The 17,999-nt window shown below is 39.1% G+C and overlaps 2 protein-coding genes across 2 annotated transcripts; one reads left to right on the forward strand and one right to left on the reverse strand.

The window, feature by feature from the left end:
- Positions 1-3,092: 3,092 nt before the first annotated feature.
- On the reverse strand, positions 3,093-4,803 carry LOC136063647 (bZIP transcription factor 53-like). Its single transcript, XM_065764328.1, has 2 exons — positions 4,768-4,803; positions 3,093-3,539 (listed from the first exon to the last, which is right to left on the reverse strand). Exons 1-2 carry the CDS (start codon positions 4,801-4,803, stop codon positions 3,093-3,095), a joined length of 483 nt encoding a protein of 160 aa, XP_065620400.1.
- Positions 4,804-10,660: 5,857 nt separating this feature from the next.
- Positions 10,661-14,394, forward strand: LOC136063663 (uncharacterized). Its single transcript, XM_065764375.1, has 2 exons — positions 10,661-11,487; positions 11,628-14,394. The coding sequence occupies exons 1-2, from the start codon at positions 10,661-10,663 to the stop codon at positions 14,392-14,394; spliced, it is 3,594 nt and encodes a 1,197-aa protein (XP_065620447.1).
- The last annotated feature ends 3,605 nt before the right edge of the window (positions 14,395-17,999 follow it).

The raw sequence follows: 17,999 nt of genomic DNA on the forward strand, positions 1-17,999 counted from the left end.
ATTTTTTTTATATTATTTTTCTATTAGTCTTTTAATGATTCCACAATTTTTACTTCAGCTTCCATAACACCCCTGAGATTATTATAATAGTATAAATTCATCACAAATTTACAACATTATCTTAACCAAAATTAAGATGAAACAAAAGGAATAAAAGATGAACTTTATAATAATTTATCACCCAAAAAATTGGTAGGCATTTTCAAATTCATAGCCATGTAGATTGTGTTTTGACATAAACTCAAAGCGAACTATATGCCTACGTTTGGATAGCACGGTTAGTTACTCAAAGTTGTGTTGCGTTTTCTACTTTTTTTTTTTTTTTTTCAGCCGGATTTGTTGACTTTTGTGAGAAAAAAACACTGTGCATGTACTGTGCGTGTATGTTCACGACTGTTCATGCACTGTTCACACATTAAAAATATTAAAATGGGTCCCACGGTACTATTCATATATTTAAAAAATTATTTTGTACAGTATTTTCAGCAACAATAGTTTTTAGCAACTTTCACAACAATAAGTGCTATCCAAACAGACCCTATATTTTTTATTAGTTTAGGTGTGTTGGGGTTCTTCGAATTGTTCTTCTATTATTGAGTTTCTTTCTACTCTTAGAATTGTCTCTTGAGTTATTTTTTCTTTAATGTTGTTTGTTGTTGTTGTTGTTGTTATTTTTTATTATTATTATTATTATTATTATTTTATGTTCACCATCATGAACATCATGTATTTTCTTTCTTTGTTTTTATTTCATCACGATTAATTAGGGGTGTTCACCAAACCGCATGAACCGCATCAAAACTACCCATAAAATAGCATAACTGCACCATACCGCAAGTAACAATATATCGCACCGCATGGTGCAGTGTAGTTTGCAGTTTTATAATAAGAAAACCACACAAACCACACCCTCTCTATATATTAATATATTTATTTATTTTTAATATTACATATATTATTAATAGTTTAATAACCCTAGTTTTTCAAAAAAAAAAACTTGATAACCCTAGCGAGTGTTGACTAGAAAAGCCAACCAAAATAAAGGAAAATTAGCTAAATAATTTAAAACTTGGCCAAGAAAAAAAAGGGAAAATTTTGTTATGGGATGGGTAGGAAATGCCCAAAATTTGAAAAATATACAAATTTTAAACATCATCTTATATATATATATAGCACTGCACATGTGATCACAAAAATGATGTGCGGTATGATTATAATTTTGGTTAAACTCTAAACCGCACTACACCGCACCGCACATGCGACTACAAAAATAAAGTGCGGTGCAGTTATGATTTTAACTAAACCGCATCGCAAATTGCGATGCTAAAAATGATCAAAAACCGTTCCGTGAACACCCCTAAATTTAATATTACTCTTATTAACCTTAAAAAAAAATTAAAAAAAAGTATTAACCCAAATCAAAATTCAAGCAAAGCTATATAAAAGGAAGAGAAGACTTTGTAATGAAAAAAAAAAAAAAAAAAAAAAAAAAACCACATTTCCATACCTATATTTTCACGCAATTTCCACTTTGATCTCTATCTTTTATTTTTACCACTTTTAGTCTATATTTAGAAAAACATATTTCATTTAGTCTTTTCCGTTAATGTCGTAACGGAAAAGTCCTATAGACAGATTTATTAAAATAATAATAATAAATTTTATTTTGTTATTAAAAAATGTCACATCAACATCTAAATTAAAAAAATTAATTTATTAATTTTAACTAAATAAAAAGAATTAAAAACTAAAAATTACACAAATTACGATCTAAGTGTCTCTTAAACAAGAACAACAATAACACAAACCTAAATATAAGACCATAAACCTAGAAATTAAAATCTAAAATTAAAAATCTCAAAATCACAATTTTCTCAAACCCAGCAAAATCATCAAATCCTAAACCCCAAAGTACTAAATCAATCAAAAAATACAACACACTTAGATCTGAGGTGATGGAGATCTTTCAGTCGTGGCTCGTAAAGCATGGAAAAGTGTACAACGGGACTGGAGAGAATGACAAGAGGTTTGAGATCTTCAAGGAGAACCTGAGGTTCATTGACGAGCACAACTCTCAGGCTCGCACATACAAAGTTAGGTTGAACAAGTTTGCTGATTTAACCAACGAGGAGTACCGTGCCAAGTATTTGGGCACCAGATCTGACCCTAAGAGAAGGGTCATGAAGTCAAAGAACCCAAGCCAGCGTTACGCTCTTAACCGCCGGTGAAAAGTTGCCTCACTCCGTTGATTGGAGGGTGAAAGGTGCTGTTAGTCCGATCAAAGATCAGGGAAGTTGTGGTTAGTATATTTTTTACCTTTAAAAAAAGAAATATTTATTATATTATATATATATGTTCATATATTTTGTAGCTGAAGCTGTAGATCAGCTCAGATTGACCAAAGTGACCTAACATAAGATTATTTTGTTTCACCTTTTGGCTTTTATATAGGGCTGTTTGGTAATTTTTAATTGGCAAAAAGTCACTTTTAGTTCTTCCATTTTCAGGCTATTCTTATTTTAGTCCATACATTTTATTTTTACCGCTTTTAGTCTCTATCCTGAAAAACGCTTTCCGTTTTAGTCCTTGCTGTTACATCAGAGACGGAGAAAGCTGACGTGACAAACGGCAGGAATAAATAATACTTATTTAATATCCACGTGGCTTAAATTATTAATAAAAAATGCCATGTAAGCATCTAAATTAAAAAAAAAATTAATTTATTAATTTTAATTAAATAAAAAAATTAAAAACAGAATTGAAAACTAAAAATCGTATGAATTGAGATTTAAGTGTGTCTTAAACAAAAACAACAAGAACACAAATCCATATTCAAGAACACAAACCCAAAAATTCAAAAAAAAAAAAAAAAACCCAGTAAATCAATGACTCATCACCACAACCCCAAATTAAAAAACTCAATCAAGTCTTTTCTACATAGCACAACCCCAAATTATTAAACACCATTACAATGACTCATCACCACAAAACTGACTTCTACTATCAATGAAAGATCAGAGACCGATGGATAGGATTATTGATCAAGGCAAGAACATATCAGCCATGATCGGCTAGATCGGACGGTTGAGCTGCTATGGGTTCATCATAGAATCAGGAATCTCCAGAATATCCACGGAGAATCCACTCATTTCTTCGATCATTTGAAGCACCGAGTTCAAGGATTGCAAGCGATCTGTGAGTTCCACATGCTGAGCTTTGAGAACGTTGTTGGTGGATTCGATCGCCCCATAGTTTTGCTCCTTGGTTTTGATCTTCTGCACCAGATCGCAATTCGAGAGCTGCAATCGAGTCACCTCGTCCGTCAGATCCTTCAGCTGCTTCTGCTTCCTCATTCGAGATCGCCTCACCGATTCGCGATTCGACGACATCCTCTTCCTCTTCCTCTCGTCGATCGCCACATCGGATCTAGATCTAGATCCAGATCCGGATCCAGATCTTAATATATCTTGTTTCTCAAGCTCTTTCCTAATCCGAATCTCATGGGCTTCAACTTCTTTTGCGATTCTAGCTTCTTCACTCTACAGAAGGCAAAAAAAGAAAAAATTTGGGTTTGTTGAGGATCCGTGGTTTGATGATGTAATTTATGGATTTTTGGTTGATGATTTGGTCTTCTATAGGGTTTGTTGATGATTGATGCTATGTTGTTTTGTTGTTGATGTTGGATGATTTCGATATTTTGTTCTTGATTTGGCTGGGTTTTGATTTACTGGGTTTTTTTTTTTTTTTTTTTTGAATTTCTAGGTTTGTGTTCTTGAATTTGGATTTATGTTCTTGTTGTTCTTGTTCAAGATATACTTAGATCTCAATTCATTCTATTTTTAGTTTTTAATTTTTTTATTTAGTTAAAATTAATAAATTAATTTTTTTTAATTTAGATGCTGACGTGGCATTTTTTATTATTAATTTAAGCTAGGTGGATATTAAATAAGTATTATTTATTCTTGCCATTTGTCACATCAGCTTTCTTCGTCTCTAATGTAACGGCAAGGACTAAAACGGGAAGCGTTTTTCAGGATAAGGACTAAAAGCAGTAAAAATAAAATGTATGGACTAAAATGGGAATCGCCTGAAAATGTATGGACTAAAAGTGGCTTTTCGCTTTTTTAATTTTTGGATTTTAATTTTTGGGTTTGTGTTCTTAGATCTGGATTTGTATTCTTGTTGTTCTTGTTCAAGACACATTTATATCTCAACTCATGTGATTTTTGGTTTTTAATTTTTTTATTTAGTTAAAATTGATAATTTTTTTTTTAATTTAGATGCTGACGTCTCATTTTTAATACCAAAATAAATTTTTTTTATTATTATTTTAATAGTTCCGTCTACTATGTAGGACTTTGCTGTTAGGACACTAACGGAAAAGACTAAAATGAAAGGCGTTTTTTTTAAATAAGGATTAAAAGTGGTAAAAATAAAAGATAGGGACTAAAGTGAGAATCGCGTAAAAATGTAAGGACAAAAATGTGGTTTTCGCAAAAAAAAAAAAAAAAAAAAAAACACTACCAAACAAATTAATTGCCGTGTCTACGCCGTATCGTATCTTTTTTTTTTTTTTTTTTTCAAAAATTGCCGTATTCCCGTATCTGTGGCCGTGTCGTATCCATGTCCGTGCAACTTAGGGTTTAGGACCTTAGGTCCAGTCGACCCAAGCCTTACTGATCCCTCCAAGAGTATATATATTGATCCAGCGTTAGGTTTTTTTTTTTTTTTCATAACTCGAATTCTCTTCTTCTGGCTGCAACAGACTTTTGCCCACGGCAGTGAATGCTGTTTCTTCTCCATCTCGCAAAACATCAAGATCAAGAATAGAACAACTTCCTGATGATGTGTTGTTGGAGATCTTTTATCGACTCCCTTGCCGATCGGCTGTAGGATGCAATTCCGTCTCAAAGCGCTGGTGTTCTCTTATTTCTCATCCTAATTTTATTCCCCACTACATTAACCACAGGCACCAATACCAATACATAGAACCCTTTACTCTTGTGATACAGAACGACGATGATCTCGTGGTTCTTCCATCCGATAATTCTAGTTCTGAGTCCTTCGAGGACTTTGGACGCAGTGGCGGTTATGGCAGACTAGTCGATTTTCTCAACTTTCTTCCCTATAGACAACCATACAATGATCTTCGCATTGAGGCATCGTTCAACGACTTATTACTGGTAAGCAGCGAAGTTTCGACGAACTGCGACTACTTCATCTGCAATCCACTTACCGAACAATGGCTCAAGCTTCCTCGGCTTCCACCCACGATGTCGATATGGCCGGTCGGCTTTATCTGCGAACCCTTTACCTATAGTTGTAAGGTGGTACGCATTCATTGCCCCACTAGAGAAGCCAATAATATTACTCTCTTACGAGTGGAGACATTTTCTTCCGAGACTGGTGAATGGAGCAACTCGTTTGTTTTGTCGCCGCAGGGATTGAATCCCTTCTCACTTGTGTCTAAGCTACATCGTGTTATTGCCTGCAATGGAATGCTGCATTGGGTGAAAGTACATAGTGAAGATGGAACAATGGAAGGCTTCCTTGTGTTCGATCCACATGGAGGCCACCTCCGTTATATACGTCTACCCGTCTCGCCTCAAGGTTATGTCATCTCCTTTGGAGTGTTCCAGGGGCGTCTCCGGCTATTCCAGCGTTCTCTAAACCTGCGCATTCCTGACCGCGAATTGGGATATCGTTATTTTAGTTGTTGTGCCAGCGATGCGTGCAATTTTTCTGTTTGGGAACTTGAGGATTACGCTGATGCAGGCACATGGTCCTTGAAGCACAAAGTTTACTTCAAGGACATGTTTTCAGAATGTTCTACTGTCGTTAAGATGGTGGTGCGCAGGGAGCCTGTGGAGTTCATAGCCTTCCACCAAAATGATGGTGATATTGTCTTCTTAAACTTCGGCAATGACATCCTATCGTGCAACTTGAGGACGAGGCCGGTCTGTACCTTAGTTGGCAGCATTTTGTCGTCTAGGCATAAGTCGTCTGCATTCGTACTTGGGCAACCATCATGGCCAACACCAGTTCATCCACTCCCATTGAAGTTTGAAACCCCTCCTCCTCCTCCCGATTGTTAGTTTAGTTCAGTTGTTTTTTCGAGTGTGTAATAAGATGTGTGAAACAAGTTTAACCCATATGTTTATGGAATTTTTAATTGTGGGATTTTTATAATGAGTTTGATATTGATATTTGATGCTGTGAATTTGGTTTATATTATTTGTTTAGTTTATATAATGAACTATTTTACTGGGGTATGTTCTGGCTTAAACTGCTAGCATATTTTCATGAGCCTTAGCATTTCTAAGTACAGCTTAAGCCAATAAACTGAGCTCATCCAAAGATTCCAAACACACTACTAGTTTTGTAACCTTGTCATTAGTCATGTTACTGCTGCTCCATCTATTTATTCTATTGCTCATTCTTGGGAAGCTGCTACTACTCTTCTTACGTATATTGCATTCCTGCTTTTCAAATATATCTGCTGTTGAAATTGGGTTCCGTAACGTTTTTATTTACCTTAAATATCCTTACAACTACAATAAACTATAACATCTATGAAATTTAAGTTTTATTTTTCTTACAAATCTTTCTATGCTTAAGTGCACTAAGCAATTTCATGGTCTTTAGATGTTTAACCTGTTCGAATATTTGGCTCAGATATTTGGAAAAATGTAGTTTCTTTTTTTTTTCTTTTTTTCTTTTTTTTGGGGGATAAGAAAAAAAAAATGTCTCTTGGTGCTACAAAAGTATTGCAATTAAATTGGGAGAAAGACATATGTTAATGATGATAATATCTTCCATGTAAAGCCTAGTCTTATGTCACCTCCAAAAAAAGAAAAGAAAAAAAAAGGCCTAGTCTTATGTTACATTTCAATTCTAGAGAGTGTCATGTCAGTTGTAACTCCATGTCCCTAACACATCATCATTTTCCATGTAGCCCCCTAATGTTTGCCACTGTCATTAGCTGCCATTATTTGACAATGACAGCAACTGTCTACATTGATTGCCATTTCCTACCATTGTTTTGCTCTTATATAGGGTCTGTTTAGATAGCACTTATTGTTGTTGAAAGTTGCTAAAAACTAATTGTTGCTGAAAATACTGTAGCAAAATAATTTTTTAAATATATGAATAGTACCGTGGGACCCATTTTTAATATTTTTAATGTGTGAACAGTGCATGAACAGTACGTGAACAATACACGCACAGTACATGCACAGTGTTTTTTTCTCACAAAAGTCAACAAATCCGGCTGAAGAAAAAAAAAAAAAAAGTAGAAAACGCAACACAACTTTGAGTAACTAACCGTGCTATCCAAACGTAGGCATAATGGCACTTTATCACTCTATTTTTCCATTATGCTCTGGTTTAATTAAGTAGGGGTATGTTTTTTCTATTTGAGCCTCTTAAGTTACACAAAATGGCAAATCATTCTTTTTTTTGGGGTTAAATCTACTCAAAATCTACCAAACTCACTCACGTGCTTCGTCACAATGTCATCCTATATCGATATTCCTTAAGCCATTAGTATAGCCACTCTTTGGCCATAGTAGCATTCTTTGATCATTGGTGCAACTATTCTCAAGTCATTGTAGCAGTCTTCACAGGCATTCATCTATCCTTGTTGTTTGTTGCTATCATAAACATTTTGCACGATTCATTCCGCATTGTGAATGACCTAGTCATTCATGATCATTATCAAGGCATCTTCACAAATTTAGGACAAAATTGGGAAATGCCCCATTTGAGCAAAAAAAGCAGCATTATGCCATATTTTCCAAATTAAATAGGGAAATGCCCCTTTTTTGTAACTCGATTTTCTCAAAATCGAGTTATTAAAAAAAAAAATTTGGAACCCTATTGCGGCGTTTTTAAGGACCTATAGTGACATTTTCAGGACCTATAGTGATGTTTTGTAACTCGACTTCCATAAAATCGAGTTATAGGCAATTTTTTAAATTTTTTTTACCTATAACTCGATTTCATATAAATCGAGTTAAAAAACGTCACTATAGGTCATAAAAACGTCACTATAGGCTCCTAAAAAACGCCGCTATAGGGCCTAAATCGATTTTGAGAAACTCGATTTTCAAAAGAAGGACATTTCCCTATTTAGTTTGAAAAAGAGAGCATAATGCTGCTTTTTTTGCTCAAACAGGGCATTTCCCAATTTTGTCCCACAAATTTATATTCTATACTCAAAGCATTTTTAAACAACTACCTTGAGTTTAAGTGGAGTGTTAAATATATTGTTGGTTGTGTTAAACATGTTGTACCCCAAGAGGCCAAGTATATTGTAGGCACATGCTAGTATAGTGTTACCCTAGAGTTGGCTCTTATATATAACATATTTAGGATTCATTGTAACACATAATTATGAATAACATCAAAAAGTCCATATTAACAAGTTGAAAAATGGTAAACAATTTCTCTCCGTACTCCCACTAGTACCCCTTCCCCCTCTGTTTTTCCCCTAACCTGCTACCCGGCCACCACTTCCGGCCACCCCTTTCCCGTCTCTCTTCCCACTCCATTACACAGGCCTTGTTACCTCAATCACCACGAGAAGCCCCACATGAGGATGTTGTAGAAACATCTAATCTTAAAAGTCTCGACTTTTCTCTCCGTACCCACTAGTATTCCCTCCCCCTCTGTTTTTTCCCCTAACCTGCTACCCAGCCACCACTTCCGGTCACCCCTTTCCCGTCTCTCTTCCCACCCCTTTACACTGGCTCTTATCTCAATCACCGAAAAGCCCCATTCTCACGCCACTAACCCAGCATGGAGGTCTCGGACCTCATTTCTCGCACTGAAAAAGTTTCATGCGAAGAAGCCAGAATAGAGCTCCCTCCAATCCAAGGCCCTGCTTTCTCTCCAAACCTCATACTCCTTGCAAAACTTATCACCAACAAAGACATAAGCCTTAACTATGTTAGAGATGTAGTCATGAAAGCTTGGAATCCAGTATACCCACTGGAGGTGAAACGTATGGATAGGGACATCTTTATGTTCTCTTTCAACCATGAAGTTGATGCTCATAGAGCATATCATAGACGGCCGTGGTCGTGTAAGGGTGGCCACCTTATCCTCAAAACTTGGAACCCAGAAGTTACTTGGCAAGAAGTAGAGTTTTCCTCTTCAACATTTTGGGTCCAAGTTCATGGACTACCTGCGCTGTGGAATACTGAGGATAACTTGAGGAAGATAGGGTCGAAGATTGGAAAAGTTGTGGAATTAGATTTGGTTGGTGATCCGGGCGGCGCTTGGAAAAAATTTGTCAGAATCCGAGTCGACATACCGATGGGTAAACCTTTATTCCCAGGTCTCTTTCTTCCCCGTCCAAATAACACTGACTGTTGGATTGGGCTAAAATACGAAAAGCTCGCAGATGTGTGTTACAAATGTGGAGTGGTGGGGCATGAGGAAAAGTCATGCACAGGTTACTTATACCAGATATGCAATCCAAAAGGTGTAAGGTTCAAAGCAGCCGGACCGTGGCTCCGTCCGGGTATGAAAACCTTCCACCTGGGATTTTTGAGCAGGCTGACGGCACCTCCAACATGGCCACAAAGTTATCAAAACAGCCACCGGAATGTGTTTGTAATGCTGTGAAGGGTGGTACGCATGAAAGGGCATCACCGGAGTTGGTTAGATGCTCCGTGCAAGATGGTACACTTGAAAGGACACCACCAACGTCGTGCCACTCACCCCGGGACCACTGTACCATCCCACTACCTGCTCAAAACACGTGGCAAGCTCACAATATTCTCACCGCCATGACGTCAGTAGGTACGAGCAGTACTATTCCTGTAACATCCATTCAAGCTGAGCTGGAATTGCCACTGGAGACAACGACCCCACACAAGGTTATTCGCACTAAGGCAAAGGCCAATATGGGCCTTAACACCAAGACCCCAAAATGTGGTTTCCGTAGAATGTTCCGGTTAACCCCGGTGCAAGTGGGCCTAAGGTCCATAGAGGAGCTTGTTGACCTCCCTTCAGACCAAAATATCAGCCCAGAGACTAATCATAGCCCAACCCACCAACAGCCATTAAGTGAGCATTCGGAATCCCTAACTCCACAATCCACCACATTCCACAGTTTAAGTGAGCAAGTTGACCACTCTCCATGTTCTTCCTCCTCTGCACCAAATCAAGAGCACCAACCACCAAATCTAGATCTCCATCCACCACAGCCGCTGTCACCGAATGATGCAAGACCACCACCAAACCCGTTGAAGAGGAAGGTAACGGAAAAAGAACTTGAGCTCTTCGCCAAACGGCTGAAAATTACTGAAAGGGGACCAGAGCCAGTTTTCTTTGATCCTGAGACTGTAGCTCTCATTCCACAGTCGAGCCTGGAGTATTTCATAATTAAAGAGAGGAAGAAAAATGAAGATGAAGCACATATCCGTAAGTCATCCTATCACAATCTCTCTGAAGTCTATTCACAGACCAATGCAAACTCACACACGGCCGAGGAGGCGGGCCTTATCATGCCCCCACCGTCTCCATGAAGATATTCGGTTGGAACTGTCGAGGCATCTGCAGCGCCTCGACAGTTCGAGCCTTGAAGGCTCAAATAAAAGGGGCTAGGCCCGATTTAATTTTTCTGTCTGAAACTAAAGCCAGTATTAGTAGAATGGAGTTTGTTAAAAGTGCAATTATGTTTGATCATTTGTTTGTTGTTGAAGCAAAAGGCAGAGCAGGAGGGCTCTGTATTTTGTGGAAAGATGGTTTGTCTGTAAAGGAGGTGGAATACAACAAAAATCTTATTGCTGTTAAAATAAAAGATACTACTTGTGAATGGCTCATGGTTGGCTTCTATGGTCCACCGTATCCATCAAAAAAGAAGAAGGCTTGGGAAAATCTTATGGCATTACTTGAAGCTCATCATGGACCATGGATGTGTTTTGGGGATTTCAACTTTGTCCTTAATGAGGATGAAGCTTTAGGAGGCAAAAAAGGCAGCTCCTCCACAAATTATCTCAAGGATTTGATGTTCGAGGTTGGTGCGATTGATTTAGGATTTTCTGGGGGTAAATACACTTGGGCAAAAGGTAAATGGGGTAATGCTGCAATTAAAAGAAGGCTGGACCGAGGAATTGCAAACATATCCTGGAGGCTCGCATACCCGAAAGCTACTTTAGCTCATCTTGGCGCCATTGGGTCCGATCATACCCCCATTGTTCTTGACACGAACCCTCAAACCAGCTTTGCTCACCGACCATTCAGATTTGAGGTTGCCTGGCTAAGGGATGAAAGGTGTGTTTCGATCATAGACAGCACTTGGAAAGATGAACCCAGCGGCACTGAATTCATTAAGTTGTGTAAGAAGCAGGCTGCTACCAGAGACGCACTTAGAAAGTGGAACAAGGAAGTGTTCGGAAAGTGCCAGGACAGGATTAATGCCATACTGAAGCGCATCAAAGAAATACAAAGTCAACCCCCTCGAATCAATCCGGGGAAGTAGAAGCAGGCCTTCAAGTGGAGCTAACAGAATGGCTTCTCCGGAGTGAAACACTGTGGCGCCAAAAATCAAGGGAGTTGTGGCTGAAGTTAGGGGACAAAAATTCCAAATTCTTTCATCTGTCTACAATTGTGAGAAGGAAAAGAAATAGTATTGATGCTATACGTGACGGAAATGGATCATGGATTACTGAAGGCAATGCTATCAGAAAGAGGTTCCTTGATCATTTCAAGGATCTGTTCCAGCAGAATGAAGCTGAATTCCCACCTCATTTCGAGCATCTTGTTCTACCATGCATCACAGAGGACGAAAATGCGGAGCTATGCAAAATTCCCTCTCATGATGAGATCAAAGGTACTCTATTCGGTATGAATGACCTTAAAGCACCTGGCCCAGACGGTTTTCCGGCCATATTCTATAAGAAGCTCTGGCCTACGGTTGGCGGCACTGTCATAAATGCTGTTACATCATTCTTCATCAGAGGAACCATGCCTAGGGAGGTAAATAGCTCTCTCATTGTCCTTATTCCCAAAATTTCTAACCCCACTACTGTGAATCATTTCAGGCCTATAAGCCTCTGTAATGTGGTGTACAAAATTATATCCAAAATCTTGGTGGCAAAGCTCAGACCTATGCTCGACAAAATTATATCTCCAGCGCAGTCTGCCTTCATCCCCAATAGATGGATTGCCGAGAATCAAGTCATTGTTCAAGAAATGCTGCATAGTTTCAAGTCCCGAAAAACTAAGCCGGGTCTGATGGCTATTAAGCTTGATCTTCAAAAAGCGTATGATAGGGTCAGTTGGGACTACATTCATGCTGTTCTTCTCCACCTCGGTTTCAATGAAGTCTTCTCAAATTGGATTCTCAACTGCGTGTCCTCGGTTTCCTTTGAAATCCTTGTAAATGGAGGTAAATCCGAGTGCTTCAAACCAAGCAGAGGACTTAGGCAAGGGGACCCTCTCTCCCCTTACCTTTTCATTTTGGGGCAAGAAGTGCTTTCTAGGATGCTGGACAAGGAGCTGAGGCAGAAAAACATATGTGGAATCAGAACCAGTAAAAGTGGACCCATAATCACTCATGTAATGTATGCAGATGACATCATTCTGTTTTCCAAAGCCTCTAAAAAGGATGCATCATCAATCAACCATATCCTAAATAAGTATTGCCTGTGGTCCGGCCAACAAGTCAATAGGGAAAAGTCGGGCATTCTTTTCTCTAAGCATACTCAAAGCAACACGCGCAGGCCTTTGAAGAGTATTCTCCATATGAGGTCCCTTAAAAAAGATACAACATACTTGGGTGCGCCGCTTCTTCTGTCCAGAGCACCTGCCAAGGATTTTTCTTACCTCCAGTCCAAGCTTGAAGCTAAGCTCACGGGTTGGAGGACAAAATGCCTCTCTTGGGTTGGAAGGAGGACTCTAATTTGCTCGGTTGCCCAATCCATTCCGAATTACAGCATGTCTACCTTCAGCATCCCTAAAAAAGTGTGCGAAAACCTGGACTCTCTTTCTAGGAGATTCTGGTGGAACCCTAAGAAATCAGAGGGCCATTTCCTAGCTTGGAGGTCTTGGGACAAACTCTGCCATCCAAAGAGTCGAGGCGGACTTGGTTTTAAAAAAGCGAAGGATACTAACAATGCACTTCTTGCCAAGCTTGCATGGATGATCGTATCCAAACGAGACAGCCTGTGCATGAACATTTTGAGAGCTAAATATAAAGTGTCAAAGGAATGGTTGCACTCTGAGCCACCTAAGCGAGGTTCACCCATTTGGAGGGCGATTGAGCAGTCAAAGAGAATTATTGCTAAAGGTGCGTGTTTTTCTATAGGCAATGGGTCCTCCATTGACATCTGGACAGAACCATGGGTTCCATGGATTGAAGGTTTCATCCCAACCCCCAAAGCAGAGGAGTTTACCCAACTTCCTCTTCTAGTAAGCCACCTGATTGACTCAGACTTGCATTGCTGGAAGCAAAATCTTGTCAAAGAATTGTTCAACCCCCCTTCGGCTCAAGCTATCCTAGCCATTCCTATTCCTTCTAGACCTGCCCCTGACAAACTCATATGGACACCGGACCCAAAAGGTAATTTCTCTGTCAAATCAGCGTACCATACTAGCCGCTCTATCCTACCTTCCCTAACCCCTTGTGGAATTGCTTGGAATAAAATTTGGAATTTGAATCTGCCGGAGAGGTTGAAAATGCTACTTTGGAGGATTGGGGTTAACGTTCTTCCCACAAAAGAAAACTTACTCAACCGCCTCCAAGTAAGTGATGTCTGCTGCCTTTTCTGCAAGGATAGCATTGAATCATCAAGCCACCTTTTCTTCAACTGCCCTGCTTCCAGATCATTTTGGTTCGCGGTGTGTTGGGGACTTAAAACAGAGGATCTAGCTATTTCCCATCCTGAGGATATCATCAAGTTCTGTATGAAGCCCCCAAACTTCCTTTGCGAAGATATTGAAAAAGGGCAGGTACTTCTACGGATGGTGTTCACAATCGAAGAAATTTGGTTGGCTAGGAACCGGGCGCTTCATCATAACTGCAGGTGGGATGTTTCATCCTCTGTTGGGATGGTCCTGACCAGATGCTCTGAATTTGCCGCAATTATATCCCCCTGCACAGATCACGTTTTTCCTACACCGGTCCATGCATGGTCCCCTCCATCATGGGGTTGCATAAAGATCAACATAGATGCTGCCACATCTAACACGCAAGCTGCAATTGCCGTGGTGGCTCGTGATTACCGTGGAGTACCACTAAAAGTTTGGGCAAGGCTGATTAAGAAGACAACTCCTCTCCAAGCTGAGACTGAAGCATTGCAATGGGCGGTCCAACTGGCTAAAGTGGAAAGATGGAGCAAGGTTATATTTGAAGGGATGCTAAGATTTGTTTTGATGCCATAAACTCTCTGAGTCAGTCTTATCCATGGTGCATTCGGACCCAGCTCCTGAATACTATTGCTTTGACTGATTGTTTTTTTTCTTGTTCTTTTGTTTGGATTAGTAGGAACTGTAATGGTGTTGCACACCAAGTAGCTAAATTTTCTTTGCTTTCCAAGTTGGCTTTCGTGTTTTTGCATGATAATCTGCCCCCTGCCTTGTTGGCTGTTTGTAAGGCAGATTATCCTCTTTGCGCCTCGTTTTTTCAATAAATCATTGCAGATTATCAAAAAAAAAAAAAACACATAATTATGAATAGAAAATATGTAGTAGCTAAGAGTTTGTTCTTCTTCTTCTTTTTTTACTTTTTTTTCCCTCTGTGGACATAGGGCATTTGGCTAAATCACATTAATACTTACATCTGCTTTTCTCTATTCTCTCATTCAATCACTTGACCACTTTAATAGTTAAGACAGGAAACGTTGTAGTATTCGATTATTTTTTATTTGATTGATATTTTAAAACTATAACATTAGAACGTATTAAATTATTAATTGTAAAAGTCACGCGTCAGAGACTCAGACGGTGAAACAGGCACCTAACACGTGCGAGAGACCAAAGAAAAAAAAAGAAAAAGAAGAACAGACGTGTGAGAGACTCATTCACACGTGTGAACATTTTTCCTTTCTATATAGTGGGCGGCCGTACCCATTGCAGTTTCAGTTTTTAAGGTTTGTTTGAGTTTAGTTGTACTTTTACATATGTGAGAAGGGGGAATGGTTGAGATTGAGATTAGTAGTCGGCGCACTACTTAGATTGAGTAGTGCACCAACTACTAATCTCAATTTGACATCATATTATCGATGATGCCATGGGCTGGGTGCTGTACTTTAACTCGGCAATTCCTTCTTTTAGATCTATTTCTTCTTTTTCTTTTAGTTCTGCAGGGCCTTCTTTGGATTTTTTTTTTCTTTTTTCTTTTTTTTGTTTGAAATTAACATCTAATTCTAGATTTTTTGTTTTTGTATGCAATATTATATATATATATATTTTTTTTTTTTATAATTACAACTGATCTAAATCATTAGCTATATTTTTTGCCTTTTTTTTTTTTCTTTTCTTTGATCTATCCATGTCTATTGCATATCTATAATATGGGTTGATCTAATTATTGTTTTATAGATCTGGTTGATTGTAATCTAATAAATGTTTTATAGATCTATATATTTGTTTTCATTTGAGATAAAAGATAGAAATAGATCTATATATATATATATTTTTTTTTTTTTTAATAGCAGATGTATATAATTTTTTTTTTTTTTTTTTAGATTCAGTAGATGTAAATAATTTTTTATTCATATAATGTTTGATTGAAATTTAATTATTGTTTTATAGATCTATATAATTGTTGATTGTAATCTAAGGGTTGTTTTATAGATGTATATAATTGTTGATTTTAATTTAATGGTTGTTTTATAGATCTATATAATGGTTGATTTAAATTTAACTTCAAATCATTATCTTTTTATTTTTATAAAATTAAAAGCTTTTTTTTTTATTATTTTGTAAGTGTGGGGCCCGTGGGCCTGATAGCCTCAGCCCATCGGATAGTAGGCCCAAGGACAACGTCGAGGAGGACTGACCAGCCAAGGCTAAGTCAGGCAAAACCTCTGTTGTGACCCACGCCGAGGACCTGTTCGTCCTCGGCATTCTAAGGATAACTTTCGGGAGGGGACAAGCTCAGAGCAAGCTGTCACATTCGCACTTAATGCATTCACCTAACCCTCTGGCCGCATTAATGGGGATATAACCCCTTGGCAGGGCAACGTTGATCAGAGTGAACCACTTGAGTACTGATAAGGCCTCTGATGGGACGACGGCCAGAAGAAAGGCAAATGGATGATCAACAGATGGAATAAGGAGATAGGCAGATGGAAACTATATAAGAAAAGCAAGTAAAGTAAGAAAGTGGGGGAGGGAAAAGAAAAGAAAGAGAGAGAACAAAAAGGTTTCCTCGGCCACAGGCCGAGGAGCATTCCCCCCAGTTGTAAAGAAACTCTTAGTATTTTTCATAAAGAAAGTTCATGCATGGTGATCGACGGCCAGCGCCTAAACCTTTAACCCACTCTCTAAAAATTTATTATTGGGCTTGATTGGGCTGAAAACTCATTCGTACTCAGGGTCAATCCAAATGAGTCCCTACAATTGGCGCCGTCTGTGGGGAGGATTAGGGTGCTGGCCGACACACCAGGCGAGTGTTCTAAGTCTTCGTTTCACAGTAGAGTTGAAAAAAAAAAAAGAAGAAAAAAAAATATATATAGAAGATTTGACAGTAGACAAAAAAAAAAAAAAACAACAAAGAAAGATCTTGATATTATTATTTCATGAATAGAAAAAGTACAAGTTACAATCAGAGGCTCAGGCAGGGGTGTTCTACATACAAATTTACAAGCTAATACTACTAGCTATTTCTACAATCAGAGGCCCAGGTGGAGCCGCCCTAAGAGGAAACTAGCCGGTGGGAAGTGTCAAGCCGTCCCTTTATTGGTATAAAGAGATGGGAGAGCTTGACAAGAGGCGGAGAAGGGGAAGGGCAATCATGTTTCCAGGCCACCAACAACTCCCTTCTCTGCCAGGCGGAGCTGGAACAAAGAGAGAAGCAGATGCAGGGGCTCCGGGATACCTTCCCCATGATGTTCCCTCGTTCTCTCCGATCCTCATGAGTGTTGCCGTTGGAGACGACTGAGCACCAACAACGAAGTCCACCCGCCCATTGAGGTGAATTCGCACATCTTCCTCGTCGGGGGTGTGCTCCGAGGAAAGACGTTAGGTTCTCTAACAACACCCCTCTGGGACACTTGAAGGGCGCCATCAGGGTTACGCCTAGACTCTGTCGCATCGAAAGCCCAGTGGGGGCTGCGGCCATACCGGTTTTTGGTCAATCCCGGTAACAATTCCGGCGGGATTGTTAAAAGCACTTGGTGAGTGGGGAGAACGTGTTTTGTTCTGTTTGTGTTGAGAAGTCCATGGATTGTGGAGAAACCATCTCCCTACTTTATATAGGGGTTGGGGTTGGTAAGAATTAATTCCAGCAGAGTTCGAAAAGAGAATTATCAGTTGGGATAATAATGAAGCCATCAATTTCCAAGGAGGCCGTAGACCGTTGGACTCGTGTTAATTTCACGAGGACATTAATGAAAGCGCGTTTCGCGCACCGAGGCGTCCAGCGCGGAACACGAACAGACAAAGGGCGCTTCATAATGAAAAAGATGGGGCTCGAGCTAGAGGCGAGATCAATGCCACTTGTAAAGATCATAATCTGACCCAAAGAGGAATCATCTCCAGTAAAGCGGTCTGAGGACAAACCTCCGCTTACAGAAAAATAGAAGTGGTAGACAGAACAAGGTATTGCATGGTCCTCGGACCCAAACCTATGGTAAAACTACACACACCATTATATCTAAGTACTAGATGAACCAAGGTCTTGCATGGTCCTCGGACCCAAACCTATGGGGAAACTAGATACTTACAGAAAAATAGAAGTGGTAGACAGAACCAAGGTATTGCATGGTCCTCGGACCCAAACCTGTGGTAAAACTAACAAACACCATTATATCTGAGTACTGAGA

Source organism: Quercus suber, unplaced genomic scaffold (genome assembly GCF_002906115.3).
Source record: "Quercus suber isolate HL8 unplaced genomic scaffold, Cork oak 2.0 scaffold_2, whole genome shotgun sequence".
Lineage (NCBI taxonomy): Eukaryota > Viridiplantae > Streptophyta > Magnoliopsida > Fagales > Fagaceae > Quercus > Quercus suber.

Bases quoted from the DNA above. Each gene is read 5' to 3' on its own strand.
- LOC136063663 (XM_065764375.1), top strand. From the start codon at position 10,661: ATGGAGTTTGTTAAAAGTGCAATTATGTTTGATCATTTGTTTGTTGTT. The intron at 11,488-11,627 runs GTAGAAGCAGGC...AATTGTGAGAAG, and splicing joins CCTCGAATCAATCCGGGGAA to GAAAAGAAATAGTATTGATG.
- LOC136063647 (XM_065764328.1), bottom strand. From the start codon at position 4,803: ATGGAGAAGAAACAGCATTCACTGCCGTGGGCAAAA. The intron at 3,540-4,767 runs GTCTGTTGCAGC...TGCCTTCTGTAG, and splicing joins ATTCACTGCCGTGGGCAAAA to AGTGAAGAAGCTAGAATCGC.